This window comes from Heterodontus francisci, chromosome 12 (assembly GCF_036365525.1).
Source record: "Heterodontus francisci isolate sHetFra1 chromosome 12, sHetFra1.hap1, whole genome shotgun sequence".
NCBI classification, from domain to species: Eukaryota; Metazoa; Chordata; class Chondrichthyes; order Heterodontiformes; family Heterodontidae; genus Heterodontus; species Heterodontus francisci.
Window position 1 is genome coordinate 105,339,657 of NC_090382.1, and position 22,996 is coordinate 105,362,652.

Here is a 22,996-nt window from a genome sequence, read left to right on the forward strand (position 1 = left end):
GCAGAGAGAGGGAGGGAGGGAGACCCGGGGGCAGAGGGAGGGAGACACGGGGGCAGAGAGAGGGAGGGAGGGAGACACGGGGGCAGAGAGAGGGAGGGAGGGAGACGGGGGCGGAGTGGGAGACGGGGAGCAGAGAGAGAGAGAGAGATGGGGACGGGGAGAGAGAGGGAGAGTAATGGTGGGACAGAGGAAGGGAGAGGACAAAGAGGGGGAGGGAGACGGGGCAGAAAAAGAGAAAAGAGAGAGAGCGGTCATGATCACTTCTGACAAAATGGTCATCTATCTGGAATACTCTGCATCGCTACAAGAAGTGTACGGGCAGAAATTGACTACTTCTGCCAACAACAAAAAGGCCAGCTATCTCACTAAATCAGTGTCCAACCGAGTGAAGAGAAAGTAAGTCAATAGATTGGTTTTCTCATTAAAGCTCCTTCACAAAAAATGCACATTTGTTGTTGGTTTGATTAATAGTAAGATAAATTTTTAACGCCTTTATCTTTCCGAGATTGTCTCCCTGGCCCCTATGTAAGACAAAAATTGTAATGTGCCCCCCACGTGAAAAGGTTGGATGCCCCTGGTCCAGATAGTGGCTGGGCTATATTGACCAGGCAGGTCCGAGATTCATATCTGTTCTGTGCTATTATATGATCTCAGCAGGGATATTGCAATTATCCTCGGTGCTACTGCTTTAGGGACAGGAAATTGGCCAGGATAATACTCCAATCCTGCTTGAAATTTATGTATGCCTGCTAAGGGGGAAGAATTAGGTTCAGCTATATTTCTCTGTGGTCGAGTAGCCTGGCTTTCTGTTGTGGTTGGTGCATGCAGAATGGTCATTTCAGGAAAGAATTGGAGGGCAGCTAGTGCTCATGAAACCTTTAGTAGTGCAGGAAGAGGGGGAAACATTTACTTAGTGCCAGGCCTGAAATTCCACTTGTTTTTGAGAAAAAGATAAATAGGTGGAACCCAGTGAGGGAAGTGAGTGTGAAATTTAACAGAAGTTAGTGAACCAACTTGCTTGCAGTTACCATGGTGCTGAAAAGCCAGTGGGCATATTGAGAGTAGGAGGAGGACAGGTAGGATATATCTAGAACCATTCATATTCCTGTTGCATTTCACTCAGTCCAACTCTGCATAGTTGCATGTAACATTAAGATTCCCATAGTTAAGTGAAGAATTCAGAGTAGAACTTTATTCACATAACAGGCGGGGGAGTCCAGGACCAGGGGTCACTGTCTAAGGATAAGGGGTAAGCCATTTAGGACTGAGGTGAGGAGGGATTTCTTCACCCAGAGAGTAGTGAACCTGTGGAATTCTCTACCACGGAAAGCAGTTGAGGCCAAATCATTAAATATATTCAAGAAAGAGTTAGATATAGTTCTTAGGACTCAAGGGATCAAGGGATACGGGGAGAAAGCGGGAACAGGGTACTGAATTTGGATGATCAGCCATGATCATATTGAATGGCGGTGCAGGCTCGAAGGGCCGAATGGCCTACTCCTATTTTTCTATGTTTCTTTATCTAGGATGTATTTAGACTCTGGTTCACAGATGAAATGTTGTTTTAACACACCATCACCCAGTTGTCTTGATTCATATCAGCTGTGACATACATTGCTGCTTGTAAGTTAAGAAACTATTTTATATCTCGAGCAACCAATGGGACACCTGCAGTAAATATCCAATTCCCCTAAATTTTTTTTGAACAAAGGTTTTTATGTTTGAAACTGCAGTTAGAGCTCAAAAACAAGTGGAATTTAGTTCTTTGAGGATGTAACAAGCAGAGTGGATAAAGGGGAACCAGTAGATGTAGTGTATTTGGATTTTCAGAAGGCTTTCAATAAGGTGCCACATAAAATGTTATTGCACAAAATAAGAGCTCAGGGTATTGGGGGTAATGTGTTGGCATGGATTGAGGATTGGCTAACACACAGAAGGCAGAGAGTCGAATTAATGGGTCTTTTTCGGGTTGGAAAGCCGAAACTAGTAGGGTGCCACAAGGATCGGTCCAAGGGCCTCAACTATTTACTATCTATGTTAATGACTTGGAGGAAGGGACAGTAGTGTATCCAAATTTGCTGACAATACAAAAATAGGTGGGAAGGCATGTTGTGATGAGGACACAAAGAATCTGCAAAGGGATATAGATAGGTTAAGTGAATGGACAAAAACTTGGCAGATGGTGTTCAATGTGGAAAAGTGCAAGGTAATCCACTTTGGTAGGAACAATCAAAAGGCAGATTATTATTTAGGTGGAGAAAGACTACCAAATACTGCAGTACAGAGTGATCTGTGTGTTCTTATACATGAAACACAAAAAGTTAGCATGCAGGTGCAGCAAGTAATTAGGAAGGCAAATGGAATTTTGGCCTTCATTGCTCGGGGTTAGAGTTTAGAAATACGGAAGTCTTGTTACAACTGTACAGAGTGTTGCTGAGGCCACACCTGGAGCACTGCATACTGTTTTGGTCCCTGTATTTAAGAAAGGATATACTGGCATTGGAGGCAGTTCAAAAGAGATTCAGTAGGCTGATTCCTGGGATGAAGGGATTGTCTTATCAAGAACGGCTAAACAGGTTAGGCCTTTATTCATTATAGTTTAGAAGAATGAGAGGTGATTTTACTGAAACATATAAGATTCTGAGGGGGCTTGACAGGGTAGATGTTGAGAATATGTTTCCACTGGTGGGGGAATCTCGAACTAGGGGACATAGTTACAGAATAAGGGGTCACACATTTAAAACTGAGATACGGAGGAATTTCTTCTCTGAGGGTGGTAAATCTCTGGAATTCTCTACCTCAGAGAGTTGTGGAGGCTAGGTCACTAAGTGTATTTAAGGAGGAGGCAGATAGATTTTTGAAATCTCGGGGAGTCGAGGGTTATGTGGAGCAGGCCCAAAAGAGGGATTGAGGCCTGGGACAGATCAGCCATGATCTTACTGAATGGCAGGGCAGGCTTGAGGGGCTGAATGGCCTACTCCTGCTCCTATTTCTTATGTTCTTATCTGAAAGTAAACAGATACGTGAGATCAACTTTTCAGCCCTTCAATGTAACCGATTTTAACTGGCAAATTTCTCTCCTAGAAAATTGTAATAAAAAGGTGATAGTTCCAGAACTAGCCAAACAATGATGTTATATTGCTGGAAGAATTCTTCTCTCTGGCCTGACACATCATTTAGTTATTATAAAAGGTATATCACTTAGCTTTGCGGGATATACTTTGCCTTGTGTAAAATCAAAAACAGTTAATTTGTAAAAGAGCTCAGGAACATATACCCCCATGTCACTAAACCTGTCAAATGCTGTACATGATCATAATTATAGATGAGAAAGGCCATTCGACCCATTTTATTTAATCCAATGCTCCTATTTTAGTATCCAGTTGTTTCTTTAGAATCATTTAAGTGTTTTGCCTGCACTACGTTATCTGTAAGTTTATTCCACAAAGGATCACCCAGTGTGAAGAATTTCTGATACCAATCCTAAAGTTACCTGTTACTATGTCTCCCCCGTTCCACTTCTGCAGTTTAATTTAGAGTAATGTTCCAGGTTAATTTTTGCTGTACTTGATTTTAAAAAATCTTCTTTGCCTATATAACATTAACTCTCCTTTTAAAACGAAAAGGCCCTAGTTTCTGAAGTTCTTCCTCATAACTCAGACCACTGACACTGGATATCAGTCTAGTAAGTTTAATCTACATTGCCTCCAGTGCTTGATTATCTCTCTAAAAATGACCAGAAATGCATGCAGTACTCAAAGTACATGCATTCTCCACTCTTCTTCAGATCAGCCATGATTTCATTGAATGGCGAAACAGACTCAAGGGCCTAAATGGCCGCCTGTTGTTCCAGTGCGATGTCTAACCAGAGCACTGTATGCAGAAGTGGAGGCAATTCATAGTATCACTGGAGAGAAGTTTCATGATGCAAGTTAAATATTGACACAGCACTGTAATCTATACAAAGTACTTTATCCCATAGCATTTTATTAAAACGTGCAGGATGAATGTTTGGATATCAGATTGCAGAGGTATTTTCTTGTAATTTTTGATATCAGACACCGATTCCTTCTAGCAAAAATTATGCTGAGCTGAATTGTAGTGTTATACATATCATAAAGAACAAAGCATGTTGGTGTTTCTCAGTCCTGTGTTCCTGTGTTCTCACGCTGATGGTTAGAGGAAACAAACCTATTGTGTAAAATCGTTCTTCATTGAAACCAGCAAGTTCCTCATCCGTGGTATTCTGTGTTCAGGATACTGTATGTATGCACTTTCCTATCACTATTGTATGGCAATTCAGAAGAATACCCATCTGAATATTATGGTGATATTTTAATGATGATTCATAAAATGTTACCAGAAGGGCCTTGTGTTGAAATTTTGCAAGTTTTCTTTATGGCAGTTATAAAAAGGAAAACATTTGACAGAGACTGAGAACTGAAAGAAAGCCAATAATGAGCTACTTTTTAGTACAAAAAGCGGACTTCATGTTTCACTACATACTGCTGCCATTTAATATCTTGAATAGACAAATGGCAACAGTTTAGTAATTCTACAAATACTAATTCAAATAAAATAGTTTGATTTGCTGCAGTTTGAGTTGCTGACTTAGTGTAGGAGATCTGAGTCAGCTCAAAATTGGAAAGAACACTTGGAACATGAGACATATTCTTGATGAAAGTGAGCTGTGTCCAAATCCCAAGAGCTGCTAATCTGGTTTTGACTCTAGATTACAATCTGGCATTTTATCAAACAGCTGAGAGAAATTACTATAAATTTTTTCAGATCCAACCCAGTTTCATTTTGATGATTTTATTTTATTTAATATTTAAAATGTTTGTTAATGGTAAGGTACTTTAATAGGCACAGAATATTGTTAATGCATCAGAACATATAATTCTTGCATCAAAGTGACAGTTGTCAGTGCTAGGAAATGGAACACTTTACTTTTGGACTCCCAGTACCAGCAGCTTCTACTGCACTGCAGATGTATCTACTGTGTTTGGTAGTTTTCCATGACTTCACTGATATTAAGATCACTGCACACTGTCTCTATCTCTCCTTCACATGTATTCTTTGTTTTTTCAATTTAATGAAATGATATTAATATGATGGATTTGTTTTTTATACTTTTTATTATATTTGTAAAAATAAAATGACACATCAAAGACTCAGATTTTGTAAAAGTAGTATAAAGGCTAGAGTTTGTGTTCTAGATCAGCAATTCCACATACAGAAAAAAATTCTTTAACTTCTCTCACCCAAGTAATCACTGAATGTTGGTAAGATAATCAACTGTGAGGGGCATCACAGCTAAGCCCAATCCTCTGCTCACATTTCCATCAGGGGGTTGCAGAAGTCTCAGCCCATTCCCCTTATCCTAAAAAGTAGAGACTGTGTCTGCAGTAAAATGTGGAGTTATGGTCTTTAGAAATGCAGACTGTGGTATTCCATTTGAATAATTATTGGATGAATCATCATTTTGTTCAAAGTCTTCCAAAATGTGACCAGATTTGTACCAAAGATCTGTAACCTATTTTTACCCTTGCTTTCCTGTCAAGCATGTTTTTAATGCTTTTTTCTTTTTACTTGTGTGCATCCAGCGTCATCTGGGAGATGTTGCCAGAAAAGCTACCAGCAAACTAACCACCAGAATTGTTAGAAAGGGGGATAAGGTAAGCACTGATGTTGACATTTCTTGTGTTGATGGATTGTCTGATTATAAGATTGATGTCTGATACTAGGAAGAGGCTCAATACCCAGTGCCATCTCACTTGCACCAACACATGCAGGATATACCGGACTATACTTAATTAGTTGTGCTTCACATTTGAGAGGAAACTAGATTGCCAGTGGCTGCAGTATATAGAGTATGGCAGGAAGCATTTAATTCTACTAATGCCATTAGTTTACCTGCTGAGAGGCATTGGGGGTGGTGAGCTCCAAAGTAAGTCTTGGAATCTAGATTTCATAGAATAATACAGCAGAGAAGGAGGCTATTCAGCCCATTGTGCTTGTGAGGGCTCTTTCTGCCCTGGTACTGTGATGACATGATTGGCATTAGTTTCTGGGGTTTTGTGCAGGTTGCAGATAGAAACCGCTAGGCATTACTCCAGTGTCAAAATGCCAGAAGCAATGCAGTTCAGCTGCTCTTGAAGATTTCTACATCAAAATGACACTTGCTGCAGTTATAAACTCAGCACAAAAATCTTAGTATCCAAGGAGGTTGGACGGGTTGATTTTCCTCCCATTGTTGAGGAGCATCCCAGAGCAGCGTCTTTTAAATCAGCATGATTTTGCATTCTTAAACTAGGCTGCGCTCCAGTGCAGTACTGAGGAAGTGCAGTATTGCCAGAGGCAGCGCTAAATTAAGATTTCAGTGAATGTTAGCAATCCCATGAATCTATTCAAAGACGAGAAGGGAGTTCTCACAATCTTCTGGCCAACATTCCTTTATGAACTAACACCATCAAAAATAGATAGCTGGTCATTCAGCTCCTTGCTGTTTGTGGAATCTTGTTCTTGCATTTGCCTACATAAATCACTGCACTTGAAAGCTATCAATTGTGTAAAGTGCTTTGACATATCATTGAGAGATGTATTAAAGCATGATATAAATTCAAGTCATTGGTCCATCCTCTGTCTGCCCCTGAGAAAACATACTACCCCCTAGAGATGCAGAGTATATTCCTTTAAACTATATTCATTTTTGATTGGAGAGTATTGTCTTCCAAGTACGATAAATCTCTCATGGTTTACGCACACCCACTTGAAAAAATATAAGTGTACATAACTTCAGTCCACTTTGTGTTGTTGAAAACTGATAAATTATTCAACTTATGCCCTTGCAAAAACTATAGTGCAGTGGAGAAACTTGGGATTGTTTAGTGTACTGAGGTGTATGATGATGGATTCTTTCACCTTGGACTAACATGTGACAGTGGCAAGGTTGCATGAGAGAGAGGAAATGAATCTGAAGCAGCTTTTCATGAACCTGCAGCAGTTTTTCGTGTGGGTCAGTGACTAATATTAAAGGAATTAGAATCAGCATGACTGTACAGTAGCATAATGGTTATGTTATTGGACCAGTAATCCAATAACATCCGCAGCACTTAAAGCAGCCAGAAGTACTGCACAAAGAACAGCTAGGCGTTGCGCAAACGACTACTGGCAACACCTATGCAGTCATATTCAGCTGGCCTCAGACACCGGAAACATCAGAGGAATGTATGATGGCATGAAGAGAGCTCTTGGGCCAACCATCAAGAAGATCACCCCCCTCAAATCTAAATCGGGGGACATAATCACTGACCAACGCAAACAGATGGACCGCTGGGTTGAGCACTACCTAGAACTGTACTCCAGGGAGAATGCTGTCACTGAGACTGCCCTCAATGCAGCCCAGCCTCTACCAGTCATGGATGAGCTGGACATACAGCCAACCAAATCGGAACTCAGTGATGCCATTGATTCCCTAGCCAGCGGAAAAGCCCCTGGGAAGGACAGCATTACCCCTGAAATAATCAAGAGTGCCAAGCCTGCTATACTCTCAGCACTACATGAACTGCTATGCCTGTGCTGGGACGAGGGAGCAGTACCCCAGGACATGCGCGATGCCAACATCATCACCCTCTATAAAAACAAAGGTGACCGCGGTGACTGCAACAACTACCGTGGAATCTCCCTGCTCAGCATAGTGGGGAAAGTCTTTGCTCGAGTCGCTCTGAACAGGCTCCAGAAGCTGGCCGAGCGCGTCTACCCTGAGGCACAGTGTGGCTTTCGTGCAGAGAGATCGACTATTGACATGCTGTTCTCCCTTCGTCAGATACAGGAGAAATGCCGTGAACAACAGATGCCCCTCTACATTGCTTTCATTGATCTCACCAAAGCCTTTGACCTCGTCAGCAGACGTGGTCTCTTCAGACTACTAGAAAAGATCTGATGTCCACCAAAGCTACTAAGTATCATCACCTCATTCCATGACAATATGAAAGGCACAATTCAACATGGTGGCTCCTCATCAGAGCCCTTTCCTATCCTGAGTGGTGTGAAACAGGGCTGTGTTCTCGCACCCACACTTTTTGGGATTTTCTTCTCCCTGCTGCTTTCACATGCGTTCAAATCCTCTGAAGAAGGAATTTTCCTCCACACAAGATCAGGGGGCAGGTTGTTCAACCTTGCCCGTCTAAGAGCGAAGTCCAAAGTACGGAAAGTCCTCATCAGAGAACTCCTCTTTGCTGACGATGCTGCTTTAACATCTCACACTGAAGAATGCCTGCAGAGTCTCATCGACAGGTTTGCGTCTGCCTGCAATGAATTTGGCCTAACCATCAGCCTCAAGAAAACGAACATCATGGGGCAGGATGTCAGAAATGCTCCATCCATCAATATTGGCGACCACGCTCTGGAAGTGGTTCAAGAGTTCACCTACCTAGGCTCAACTATCACCAGTAACCTGTCTCTAGATGCAGAAATCAACAAGCGCATGGGTAAGGCTTCCACTGCTATGTTCAGACTGGCCAAGAGAGTGTGGGAAAATGGTGCACTGACACGGAACACAAAAGTCCGAGTGTATCAGGCCTGTGTCCTCAGTACCTTGCTCTACGGCAGCGAGGCCTGGACAACGTATGCCAGCCAAGAGCGACGTCTCAATTCATTCCATCTTCGCTGCCTTCGGAGAATACTTGGCATCAGGTGGCAGGACTATATCTCCAACACAGAAGTCCTTGAAGCGGCCAACATCCCCAGCTTATACACACTACTGAGTCAGCGGCGCTTGAGATGGCTTGGCCATGTGAGCCGCATGGAAGATGGCAGGATCCCCAAAGACACATTGTACAGCGAGCTCGCCACTGGTATCAGACCCACCGGCCGTCCATGTCTCCGTTATAAAGACGTCTGCAAACGCGACATGAAATCGTGTGACATTGATCACAAGTCGTGGGAGTCAGTTGCCAGCATTCGCCAGAGCTGGCGGGCAGCCATAAAGACAGGGCTAAATTGTGGCGAGTCGAAGAGACTTAGTAGTTGGCAGGAAAAAAGACAGAGGCGCAAGGGGAGAGCCAACTGTGCAACAGCCCCAACAAACAAATTTCTCTGCAGCACCTGTGGAAGAGCCTGTCACTCCAGAATTGGCCTTTATAGCCACTCCAGGCGCTGCTTCACAAACCACTGACCACCTCCAGGCGCGTATCCATTGTCTCTCGAGATAAGGAGGCCCAAAAGAAGAAAATCCAGAGAACTGGACTAATAGTCTGGAGGTATGAATTCAAATCTCACAAGGCAGTTGTTAAATTTTAATTTTATTAATTAAAATAAATCTGGACTAAAAGCTAGTGTTCAGTAATGGTGACCATGAAACTACCGAATTATTGTGAAAACCCAACAGATTCACTAATGTCCTTTAGGGAAAGAAACCTGGCCTTGTCTGTATGTGCTTCCAGACCCACAGCAATGTGGTTGATTTAACTGCCATCTGAAATGGCCTAGAAAACCACTCAGATGTATCAAAACTGCTTTGAAAGCTTTAATCCACATAGACCACAGCAGTTCAAGAAGACAGCTCACCACCACCTTCTGAAGCAACGAGGGATGGGCATTAAATGTTGGCCTTGCCAACGATGCCCACATTCTATGAATGACTAAAGAAAAACTATAGCTCAGTAAAAGCAAGGATATATTGTTCAAGACCATTTTACAGTGACATGATCTGTCTAATGAGCAGTGGCTTTGTACTAAAACATCCTGCTAACTATGAGAGTAAACTAACGTAGTTTCAATAATTTATGTTAAGGAGGCCCAAAGAAATAATTTTAAACGGTCACATTTTGGCAACACCTCAGTGAGACCATTAATGTTAAAACGCGAGGTATGAACTCCTTAGACCAATTAAAAGAATTATAAAAGATTTCACATTTTAAGATTTTTATTATAACAACTAAACTAAAAGAAATCCCCATTAGCTAAATAGTACTTTGTAAGTAGTTGATACCCCAAATTACAAAGAAAGGTATTTACTTACTAAAACACTAGAAAACCTCACACCACGCTTATACGTTACTTGGTCCTCTTTGATGACAAAATCTTTGCCATTAAAAGCTACAAACTCCTCCCAGTTGCAATGGGTTCGATCTCCCAGACCTTTCTCAAAGTCAGTGCCCTTTCCGCATACTTCTCTGAGTAATTTCGACCAGGATTTTTTATTTTTTTTTAAATCATTCATGGGATGTGGGTGTCGCTGGCCAGACCAGCATTTATTGCCCATCCCTAATTGCCCTTGAGAAGGTGGTGGTGAGCTGCCTTCATGAACCGCTGCAATCCATGTGGGATAGATGCACCCACAGTGCTGTTAGGAAGGGAGTTCCAGGATTTTGACACAGCGACAGTAAAGGAACGGCGATATAGTTCCAAGTCAGGATGGTGAGTGACTTGGAGGGGAACTTGCAGGTGGTGGTGTTCCCATGCACTTGCTGCCCTTGTCCTTCGAGTTGGTAGAGGTCACGGGTTTGGAAGGTGCTCAGGAGCCTAGGTGCGTTGCTGCAGTACATCTTGTAGATAGTACACTGCTGCCACTGTGCGTCAGTGGTGGAGGGAGTGAATGTTTGTGGATGGGGTGCCAATGAAGCAGGCTGCTTTGTCCTGGATGGTGTCGAGCTTCTTGAGTGTTGTTGGAGCTGCACCCATCCAGGCAAGTGGCGAATATTCCATCACACTCCTGACTTGTGCCTTGTAGATGGTGGACAGGCTTTGGGGAGTCAGGAGGTGAGTTACTTGCCGCAGGATTCCTAGCCTCTGACCTGCTCTTGTAGCCACGGTATTTATATGGCTACTCCAATTCAGTTTCTGGTCAATGGCAGCCCCTAGGATGTTGATAGTGGGGGGATTCAACAATGGTAATGCCATTGAATGTCAAGGGGAGATGGTTAGATTCTCTGTTGTTGGAGATGTTCATTGCCTGGCACTTGTGTGGCGCGAATGTTTCTTGCCACTTAGCAGCCCAAGTATGGATATTGTCCAGGTCTTGCTGCATTTCTACATGGACTGCTTCAGTATCTGAGCAGTTGCGAATGGTGCTGAACATTGTGCAATCATCAGCGAACATCCCTACTTCTGACCTTATGATTGAAGGAAGGTCATTGATGAAGCAACTGAAGATGGTTGGGCCTAGGACACAACCCTGAGGAACTCTTGCAGTGATGTCCTGGAGCTCAGATGATTGACCTCCAACAATCACAACCATCTTCCTTTGCGCTAGGTATGACTCCAACCAGCAGAGAGTTTTCCCCCTGATTCCCATTGACTTCAGTTTTGCTAGAGCTCCTTGATGTCATGCTCAGTCAAATGCTGCCTTGATGTCAAGGGAAGTCACACTCACCTCACCTCTTGTGTTCAGCTCTTTTGTCCATGTTTGAACCAAGGCTGTAATGAGGTTAGGAGCTGAGTGGCCCTGGTGGAACCCAAACTGAGCATCACTTAGCAGGTTATTGCCAAGCAAGTGCTGCTTGATGGCACTGTTGATGATGCCTTCCATCACTTTGCTGATGGGGTGTTAATTGGCTGGGTTGTACATGTCCTGCTTCTTGTGTACAGGACATACCTGGGCAATTTTCCACATTGCAGGGTAGATGCCAGTATTGTAGCTGTACTGGAACAGCTAGCTCAGGGTGCGGCACATTCTGGAGCACAGGTCTTCAGTACTATTGCCGGAATATTGTCAGGGCCCTTAGCCTTTGCAGTATCCAGTGCCTTCAGTTGTTTCTTGATATCACGCGGAGTGAATCGAATTGGCTGAAGTCTGGCATCTGTGATGCTGGGGACTTCAGGAGGGGACCGAGAGGGATCATCAACTCTGCACTTCTGATTGAAGATTGTTGCAAATGCTTCAGCCTTATCTTTCGCATTGATGTGCTGGGCTCCCCCATCATTGAGGATGGGGATATTTGTGGAGCTACCTCCTCCAGTTAGTTCTTTAATTGTCCGCTAACATTCACGGCTGGATGTGGCAGGACTGCAGAGTTTATATCTGATCCGTTGGATATGGGATCACTTAGCTCTGTCAATCGCGTGCTGCTTATGTAGTTTGGCACGCAAATAGCCCTGTGTTGTAGCTTCACCAGGTTGCCACCTCATTTTGAGGTATGCCTGGTGCTGCTCCTAACATGCCCTCCTGCACTCTTCATTGAACTAGGGTTGGTCTCCTGGCTTGATGGTAATGGTAGAGTGGGGGATATGCCGGGCCATGAGGTTACAGATTGTGGTTGAGTACAATTCTGCTGCTGCTGATGGCCCACAGCGTCTCATGGATGTCCAGTTTTTGCTTTGCTAGATCTGTTTGAAATCAATCCCATTTCGCGTGGTGGTAGTGCCACACAACACGATGGACAGTATCTTAAATGTGAAGGCGGGATTTCGTCTCCACAAGGACTGTGCAGTGGTGTCTCCTATCAATACTGTCATGGACAGATGCATCTGTGGCAGGCAGATTGGTGAGGACGAGCTCAAGTATGTTTTTCCCTCGTGTTGGTTCCCTCACCACCTGCTACATACCCAGTCTAGCAGCTATGTCCTTTAGGACTCGGCCAGCTCGGTCAATAGTATTGTTGCCAAGCCACTCTTGGTGATGGACATTGGAGTCCCCCACCCAGAGTACATTCTGTGCCCACCCCACCCTCAGTGCTTCCTCCAAGTGCTGTTCAACATGGAGGGGTACTGACTCATCAGCTGAGGGAGGGCGGTAGGTGTAATCAGCAGGAGGTTTCCTTGTCCATGTTTGACCTGATGCCATGAGACTTCATGGGGTCCAGAGTCAATGTTGAGGACTACCAAAGGCAACTCTTTCCTGACTGTATACCGCTGTGCCCCCACTTCTGCTGAGCCTGTCCTTCCGGTGGGACAGGACATACCCAGGGATGATGATGGCAATGTCTAGGACATTGTCAGTCAGGTATGATTCTGTGAGTATGACTATGTCAGGCTGTTGCTTGACGAGTCTGTTGGACAGCTCTCTCAACTTTGGCATAAGCCCCCAGATGTTAGTAAGGAGGACTTTACAGGGTCGACAGGGCTTGATTTGCCATTGTCATTTCAGGTGCCTAGGTTGATGCCGAGTGGTCCATCTGGTTTCATTCTTTTTTATTGACTTTGTAGCGGTTAGATACAACTGAGTAGGCATGTAAGGGTCAACCTCTTTGCTGTGGGTCTGGAGTCACATGTTGGTCAGACCAGATAAGAACAGCAGATTTCCTTCCCTAAAGGACATTCGTGAACCAGATGTTTTTTTTTACAACAATCGACAATGGTTTCATGGCCATCATTAGACTAGCTTTTTAGTTCCAGATTTATTAATTGAATTCAAATTCCACCTTCTGCTGTGGTGGGATTTGAACCCATGTCCCCAGAGCAATACCCTGGGTCTCTGGCTTACTAGCCTAGTGACAATACCACTATGCCATCCCCTCCCCTGAATAAGGCGATTCCTGGTAATCCTGTTGGTCATTTACTTTTCTGCAAACCTCAACTTTCAAAGCATGTTCAAGTCTTCGCAGCCTTTCACTGTATCAGCCTTCTCTGAGAGCAGGTGTTACTTCTGTTTCTCCCTAGAGGCTGCCACCGCTGGTTGTCTTCCTTTCTTACAGCCTTTCTGCCTTCAGGAAATCTGTTAAATTTATCTGGAATCACAAGTCAACAGCCTATTGTCCTTTTCCAATATGCAAAGGCCACAAGTCTGGCTTCAGCAGCGCCATGCACATTTGCATCCTCTGAATTACTGACTCCTTGTATACGATCTGGGAAGGTGAAACCCATTGTTCTATACCCCTACAGTCTCTGCTTTTCATAAAAATGGCTTTGTTCTGTTTTCTCCATTGTCCTGGAAACCAAGATTTTTGTCTTGTTTTTAAGCAGAGTTGGTGTGAGGTCACCTGACTTCTCTGACTCAATCTTAAACTTTAAAAAACACAGTTTTAAAGAACTATCATGTTTCAAAGTCCAGTGGTCATAATAGACTCCACTCACATTTGACGTACCATACGGATAGCTGCTACAAAAAGTGGCAAGTCAGTTTCCATCACTACTTCAGCACGTGAAAAATCGGGATTCACATACGTGTCAGGCAGGACAAAGTTAACCTTCAGACATCGGGCTGGATTTTCAAATGTTGGCCCTGTCAGGACTGGGTGTGGGCGCGATTTAAAAATCATGGTCCTGGAGGGCGTCTCTGGATCCCAATGCCTCCGGGACAGACTAAAAGTTTTTTCAAGTGAGGGTGGGGGTTTGAGGGGTTGTGGGGAAGGAACGGGGAACTCACTCACCTCCAATTAACAGCGCATTAAGCTCCTACAGGATCTTGTTAAGGGGCCGGGGAGGTCGAGGCTGAAAGTTTTGATGTGGATTCCGGGTAACCTGAATAGTCTGCTGCACATTAGTGCACAGTTGTCGGATTCACAGTGGGGCATGTGGAAATTTTTTTTTCAGCTTTTAAATTATGGGTCCCTCAGGAATCTTGCACAGAATCATGCGCTTTACCTTAGAATGGATGTTTGCACACCATCTTCATGCTTTATGCTGCTGTCCCTCTAAGAAGCTGCCTGCTGTTCTTGGCAAGGCAGCAGTAGGCCCCATCATGGCTGCCATCTGCCTTTGCCACTCACGCTTTGCAGGCAGCTCCTGCCTCCTGGAGACACTTGGCGCCACTAATTGGGTGCTGATCTTGCCTCCTGCCCAATTAGGGCATTTGCATGCCAAGATAAAATTTCCATGGGCATTCATATTCAAGTCCATCCTAAAGGATGGATGAAACTCCAACACTGAATTTGATCAGGGACTGTTAGACCTAGTGTTCTGATTAAGGTTAAATATTCTGTTCTTGTCCTGAATATTTTCCATCAAAAGAAGAACTACTTAAACACAGAACTTAACTGGGAGTGATTACCAGGGTTGTAGTGGTTATCAAACCAATAAAGAGCGCTCTGCAAGTGAAGTGAAATAGTTGGATGACAACTGGCATGCAGACCTTCACTGCTGGAGGCCATATGCAAATCTAAGCCTACCAGTGAATCATGGATGCAAAGCTGCATACAGAACACCAACATGGCACTGAGAATTCTAAATATTTTGTGGGAGGGAGGCAATCCTTGGCTTGATCCACAGCAACAAAACAGTCATTACTGTGTTGATGAGTATGAGTTAAATACATCTAATGACAATTATATATGAGAATTTCTTTTGAAAAAAATCAATACTGTTGCCCATCATGTAGTTTTACCAATTTAATTTGTGTCTTGCACTCTAAGCAGTCCGATTTAAATTTATTCAAAACTTCTTGACCACTTTGCAAATTATTTTCATTGCAGTATCCATGCATAGTGCACAAATCTATTTTTAGGATATTTTGGGAGGAGGGAGTATGTATTATGTGAAGATTTGCAGTAACATTTCTAGTGCAATGTTAAACCATTGTTACGTAATGAAGAATGACACAACTGACTTTGGAACAAGATATTTATTCTATTAACTGTAATTGTTTCTTGAATGCTACAGATTTGCATGGAAACCTGATAATGGCATGAATATTTAGTACTTTCATTGTGTGCTCTGGCCTAAATAATGCAGTCTCATTCTCCTGACCTTTGTATGCATCATATTTGAGTCTGTGGATGTCACAATATTGTTGACATGTCCTCTTTCTAACATTTTCTTTATACATGTTTAATTACTTGGTGTTATTTTAATTCACTGTGTTAATTTTTCAATTGGCAATTTTGTTGCTTATTTTACAAAATCAGACTTCAAAAAAGTTATTGGCATGTGTCAGCACCTTCAGAAAATTGGGAAGTGACTGATATATTTCTGGTTATGGCAAGTTTTTATGACACTTGCTCAAAATATCATAAAAGAGCATCAAGATAATGGAGGAAAGCTATTTCCGAAGAGATTAAACTGAAGGTGCATGCTTTATACAGCAAACGATACCTAAACAGAAAAATTTGAAATGGGAAAATAATGAATAAATGAATTCAAATACAGTTAGTAAGAAGAGGAAGAGGTCTTTGGCAGCCCAGAAATGTGTTCTCGGCATTTGAACGATCGCTTCCCGCATTTATAGTTGCATAAAACAGAACAGATTTTTAATTTTAAAAAAGACATCATGATGAGGCAAAGAAAAAGGTATCTCTAAGTGTTAGCCAAATACAGTTACAGATTTGAATAGATAGAATCCCTAATTTAGCAAACACCAGTGCAAAGCACAAAACCCAAAGACCTCCCTGTAACGTGCATATCTCCATTAATCACATGTCTATAGCTTCACTGATTAGTGGGTTTGGGCAATACACTACCTATATTAGTTAAAAATGCAATATGTGGCAAGTCCAGGCCACTCCGTAGTAATCCGTAGATATTAAATTGTCAAATAAATCTAGTACCTTATATGTGACTACGATTCAAAAGGAGTACAGCTTGACGTTTAGCTTAGAAAATTTTTTATATGAATTGCCTTCTATTATGATATACTACCTAAAATCCACATACTTCAAGATCAATGTAGTTTATATTTTGCCCTGAGACAGCATTCAGCAGCAGGATCCATTTTCAGGCAATTTGATAAGTAACTTCCTGGGAAGAAATTGACTAAGGTCAGAAAACAGAAGCAGGGATTGTAATGTGCAGTTAACCCAAGCCCGTTCGTTCTGATGCAAGCAACACACATATATTGTGCTGCATGCACATTTACTTGATTGCAGTGTCCAGTCAAAGTTAAGTCTGAGTAGGGTGCACAAAATCGTGAAAGGCTAGCTTGAGTTTAGGCTAGCCTACACAACTTAAAGAAAGCCTGCACCTCTCAAAGGGGAGGTCCATCTTGGCTGCAGTAGGTGCTGGAATTCATTGCACAAGTGACCTTGACCAGGGAAATACACGGGAATGGCACAACATGACAGAGTTCGGGTTCTCCAATACAGCACCGGAGGCTTTGGTGCAGGAGATTGACAGGAGGAGAGAGATCCTCTATCCAGAGAGGACCAGGAGGCCCTCCAGATAAACTCTAAGAAATCAGTGGGAACAGATGGCCAGCAGTGTAGCACTGAGGACCTGGATGAAGCGCCGAAAGCAGTTCAGTGATCTCATACAAGTGATAAAGGTTAGTGAAAAAATCATCAAAATGCCACATTCCACTAACTGCAATGCTAGTCTCACACACTGCTCAATGCACCACACCCCATCATTCACCTAATAACAATCTCCATTAATCCCAACTCGCATCTAGTATCCATAGCTTCATTGCACCCTCATACACTTAGCACTGCTGCAAGCTTCACACCCATGTCTCACACCTTGCACACACTGCCAGCTATTCAACCATATCATCTAAAGCCTTTGCACCACACTCACTGACATAGTTCCCTCTCTTTTGCAGGACAGGCTGGCACATGATAGAAGGCAGCAGCAGCTAACCGGCGGTGGACAGGCACGGCCACATGTTTTCATGGAGGAGATAATGCTTATCATCGGTGCAGCCGGTGACTGAGGCCGTGGTCAGCTGCTGAAAGGATTGAAGATGACGGTATATTCCTGCTTAATTCCACTCTTCACATCCCAGTTCCATCTCCTCTCGCAATCTTTTCTGATTCCCAAGCTGCACATAGTGTAAGCATGTACCTGTTGCTTTCCCCTCCTTCCCTCACTGCGACCTGGCCCTGTGTCTTTCTCCTATCCAATACCCAAGAACTGCCACCTAGCTAGGCAGTAATTCAGGGGAACAAAGTGGAAGAGGAAAAAGAGACTGCTGGTGATGAAACACAGTCACTCGATCTCACACTCGCAGCCACCAACTCAGATACTGGCACTGTGCACATTTTAGAGGGTAAGTTAGAGACTAGGTCTGCATGTGGTGAGTCACTGGGCACAAGTGCCTGCAGCCAGGGGAGTGGGAAAAGGCAGCGCAGGTGCCAGCTTGCTCTAGAGTTAGGTTTCACATGAGTTCTGCTACAGGCAACTCAAATGAGGACTTCCATAGGGTGACGTACAGGAAAATACTTGGTGCGTTGGTAAGCCTGCCAGTAAGCCTGGATTCACTGTTGAGCATGGAGGATAGGCGGTGGCGTAGTGGTATTATCACTGGACTAGTAACCCAGAGACCCAGGGTATTTCTCTCTGGACATGGGTTCGAATCCCACCACAGCAGAAGGTGGAATTTGAATTTAATTCATAAATTTGGAATTAAAAGCGAGTCTAATGATGGCCATGAAACCATTGTCGATTGTTGTAAAAACCCATCTGGTTCACTAATGTCCTTTAGAGAAGGAAATCTGCTGTTCTTACCTGGTCTGGCCTACATGTGACTCCAGACCCACAGCAATGTGGTTAACTCTTACATGCCCTCTGAAATGGCCTAGCAAACCACTCAGTTGTACCTAACCGCCTCGAAGTCAATAAAAAGGAATGAAACCGGACAGACCACTCGACATCGACCTAGGCACCGGAGCAACAACGGCAAACCCAGCCCTGTCGACCCTGCAAAGTCCTCCTTACTTTGGCTTGTGCCAAAGTTGGGAGAGCTGTCCCACAGACTAGTCAAGCAGCAGCCTGACATAGTCATATTCACAGAATCATACCTTACAGACAATGTCCCAGACACTGCCATCACCATCCCCGGGTATGTCCTGTCCCACCGGCAGGACAGACCCACCAGAGGTGGGGGCACAGTGGTATACAGTAGGGAGGGAGTTGCCCTGGGAGTCCTCAATATCGACTCCGGACCCCATGAAGTCTCATGGCATCAGGTCAAACATGGGCAAGGTAACCTCCTGCTGATTACCACCTACCGCCCTCCCTCAGCTGATGACTCAGTACTCCATCATGTTGAACACCACTTGGAGGAAGCACTGAGGGTGGCAAAGGCACAAAATGTTCTCTGGGTGGGGGACTTCAATGTCCATCACCAAGAGTGGCTCGGTAGCACCACTACTGACCGAGCTGGCCGAGTCCTAAAGGACATAGCTGCTAGACTGGGTCTGCGGCAGGTAGTGGGGGAACCAACACGAGGGAAAAACATACTTGAGCTCGTCCTCACCAATCTGCCTGCCACAGATGCATCTGTCCATGACAGTATTGGTAGGAGACACCACTGCACAGTCCTTGTGGAGACGAAATCCCGCCTTCACATTGAAGATACTGTCCATCGTGTTGTGTGGCACTACCACCACGCTAAATGGGATTGATTTCAAACAGATCTAGCAATGTAAAAACAGGACAAAACCTCAGGGACTGGCATATCCTCCACTCTAGAATTACAATCAAGCCAGGAGACCAACCCTGGTTCAATGAAGAGTGCAGGAGGGCATGCCAGGAGCAGCACCAGGCATACCTCAAAATGAGGTGTCAACCTGGTGAAGCTACAACACAGGACTATCTGTGCACCAAACTGCATAAGCAGCATGCAATAGACAGAGCTAAGTGATCCCATAACCAATGGATCAGATCTAAGCTCTGCAGTCCTGCCACATCCAGCCGTGAATGGTGGTGGACAATTAAAGAATTAACTGGAGGAGGTGGCTCCACAAATATCCCCATCCTTAATGATGGGGGAGCCCAGCACATCAGTGCGAAAGATAAGGCTGAAGCATTTGCAACATCTTCAACCAGAAGTGCCTAGTTGATGATCCATCTCGGCCTCCTCCTGAAGTCCCCAGCATCACAGATGCCAGACTTCAGCCAATTCGATTCAGTCCGCATGATATTAAGAAACGACTGAAGGCACTGGATACTGCAAAAGCTATGGGCCCGGACAATATTCCTGCAATAGTACTGAAGACCTGTGCTCCAGAACTTGCCGCACCCCTAGCCAAGCTGTTCCAGTACAGCGACAACACTGGTATCTACCCTGCAATGTGGAAAATTGCCCAGGTATGTCCTGTACACAAAAAGCAGGACAAGTCCAACCCGGCCAATTACCGCCCCATCAGCCTACTCTCAATCGTCAGTAAAGTGATGGAAGGTGTTATCGACAGTGCCATCAAGCGGCACTTGCTTAGCAATAACCTGCTCAGTGACACTCAGTTTGGGTTCCGCCAGGGCCACTCAGCTCCTAACCTCATTACAGCCTTGGTTCAAACATGGACAAAAGAGCTGAACTCAAGAGGTGAGGTGAGAGTGACTGCCCTTGACATCAAGGCAGCATTTGACCGAGTATGGCATCAAGGAGCCCTAGCAAAACTGAAGTCAATGGGAATCTGGGGGAAAAGCCTCTGCTTGCTGGAGTCATACCTCGCGCAAAGGAAGATGGTTGTGGTTGTTGGAGGTCAATCATCTGAGCTCCAGGACATCACTGCAGGAGTTCCTCAGGGTAGTGTCCTAGGCCCAACCATCTTCAGCTGCTTCATCAATGACCTTCCTTCAATCATAAGGTCAGAAGTGGGCATGTTCACTGATGATTGCACAATGTTCAGCACCATTCGTGACTCCTCAAGTACTGAAGCCGTCCGTGTAGCAATGCAGCAAGACCTGGACAGTATCCAGGCTTGGGCTGATAAGTGGCAAGAAACATTCGCGCCACACAAGTGCCAGGCAATGATCATCTCCAACAAGAGAGAATCTAACCATCTCCCCTTGATATTCAACAGCATTACCATTGTTGAATCCCCCACTATCAACATCCTAGGGGCTACCATTGACCAGAAACTGAACTGGAGTAGCCATATAAATACCGTGGCTACAAGAGTAGGTCAGAGGCTAGGAATCCTGCGGCGAGTAACTCACCTCCTGACTCCCCAAAGCCTGTCCACCATCTACAAGGCACAAGTCAGGAGTGTGATGGAATACTTTCCCCTTGCCTGGATGGGTGCAGCTCCAACAACAGTCAAGAAGCTCGACACCATCCAGGACAAAGCAGCCTGCTTGATTGGCACCCCATCTACAAACATTCACTCCCGACACCACCGACGCACAGTGGCAGCAGTGTGTACCATCTACAAGATGCACTGCAGCAATGCACCAAGGCTACTTAAACAGCACCTTCCAAACCCGCGACCTCTACCAACTAGCAGGACAAGAGCAACAAATGCATGGGAACACCACCACCTGCAAGTTCCCCTCCAAGCCACACACCATCCTGACTTGGAACTATATCGTCGTTCCTTCACTGCTGCTGGGTCAAAATCCTGGAACTCCCTTCCTAACAGCACTGTGGGTATACCTACCCCAAAAGGACTGCAGCAGTTCAAGAAGGCAGCTCACCAACACCTTCTCAAGGGCAATTAGGGATGGGCAATAAATGCTGGCCTGATCAGCGTTGCCCACATCCCATGAATGAATTTTTAAAAAAAGGAGTCTGGCACCAACTTGGCACAGAGCTTTACTCAGATTTTGGAGCTCATCCTTTCAACCGACGCAATGGTGAGAAAATCTGTGAGAACACTTACAGATCCAACCATGATGTAGCATCTGCTGTCTGATGTCTCAGCTCTCATAGCAGCATAAACGGAAGACATCCAACGTGTGAGTGCTGCAGTGGAGCCTCAGAATGAAGTCATGCAAGCTCAGTTTGTTGCCATGCCAACACAAACTACTGGCATCATGGTTGCGCATGCTAGTACTCAAAGGGGATTGTAGAATCTTACAACAGTTCAGCAATATGTTCTCCAAAAGATTACTAGAGTTGCTGAGGCATCGCCCAGGGGAATGGCAGTGATCTGTGGAGCATGAACCTGCTGTTCACCCTCAGAATGGCAGCATTTCTTCTTCCACCATTGCCACTCTGCCAAGGCCCTTGCTGTTGGCTGCCAACCCAGGAGGCTGCCGTCCATGCTGTGATGCTGCAGTCCAAAGCACAGGGGTTTCCAAGGCCAGAGCTGTTTGAGGTCATTCTGCAGGGCCATCCGTAGTCTCCCCACTGAAAGTCAGCAGCCTTCCACCAACCGTTCTGTAGCCACTGGAGGAGCACTGCATCGGGGCACTAGGCCAGGCAAAGGCATGTGGAAGACTGACACTAAAGGAATGTACAAGGGTCATTAGTTGACTTTTGGATGGCATATTCGAAAGTTTTGTTTGATAAAGTTGATTCGGAAAGTTTGTTTCAGGTGGCCTTTATTTCAGTATTGTGGGCAAGAGGACTCTGTAATGGTCAGTAACAGAGGGAAGATAAGGTGTGGGCTTGTTGTTGAATGCAAAATTAGGGTTGTGTTCACCGGTACCGCAGTCGGATGAGCCAATCACGGACAGTCCAGCGTGAAAGGAGATGTCTTGGTTCTCTTCTCTGCCGCCTCAACTGCTCACCTTGCACCTGGTGGCAAGGGCTGTGCTCTCATGATAGTAAGGCTGTGCAGGATGCAGCAGGCCATGTCAAATCGTGGTGCACACACACTACGAGTACTGCCAGGCTCCTCCAGAGCGGTCCAGGCAGCGGAAGCGTTGCTTAAGCACCTCAATGGTCTGCTTGATGACATTGAGTCTGGCAGCATGTCTGTCGTGATGTGCATGTTTCTCACGTGTATTTGGTTGCACACTGGAGTCATGAGCCAGTGTTCCCTTTAAAATATCTTGTGCACAGCCAGTCTTTTTCAACATGGATCCTTTAAATTTTTGTGTACGGCCACGCATGTGGTACAATAGTACAAAGCCTGCACAGTACCTTCCGGGCTGCTGCGTGGCCATCCACACACACAGCTTAGCGGGAACATTGATGGTCAGCAGCTAACCCTGTCGCCCAGTAGCCGCCCTCTAGTTTGATATGATGGCTTAAATACTAATGGTACAGCATGATGGTGCAGAATGAAGGCATCATAACTGCTGCCAAAATAGTTGACATTCACCAGCATGATGTGCTGAGCATGGTCACACATCAACTGCACGTTCAGAGAGTGAAAACCTTTGTGGTTGTGGTACATCTCTGCATTTAGATGCAGCACCTGCAAAGCCCACTGGCAACCTACAACATGGAGGCCCCTGTTTTGACAAAACCATGTGCATGCTGCAGCTGCTTCTCTCTGGAAAGAGAGAATGC

General features: G+C 44.7%; 1 protein-coding gene across 3 annotated transcripts in view; it reads left to right on the forward strand.

The window, feature by feature from the left end:
* Positions 1-22,996, forward strand: part of LOC137376041 (E3 ubiquitin-protein ligase RNF130-like) — a 215,921-nt gene that overhangs the window by 129,678 nt on the left and 63,247 nt on the right. For all 3 annotated transcript variants that reach the window (XM_068044017.1, XM_068044015.1, XM_068044016.1), the window contains exon 3: positions 5,607-5,678. In XM_068044017.1, the coding sequence (XP_067900118.1) occupies positions 5,607-5,678 (72 nt within the window). The remainder of the gene's footprint in view (positions 1-5,606; positions 5,679-22,996) is intronic.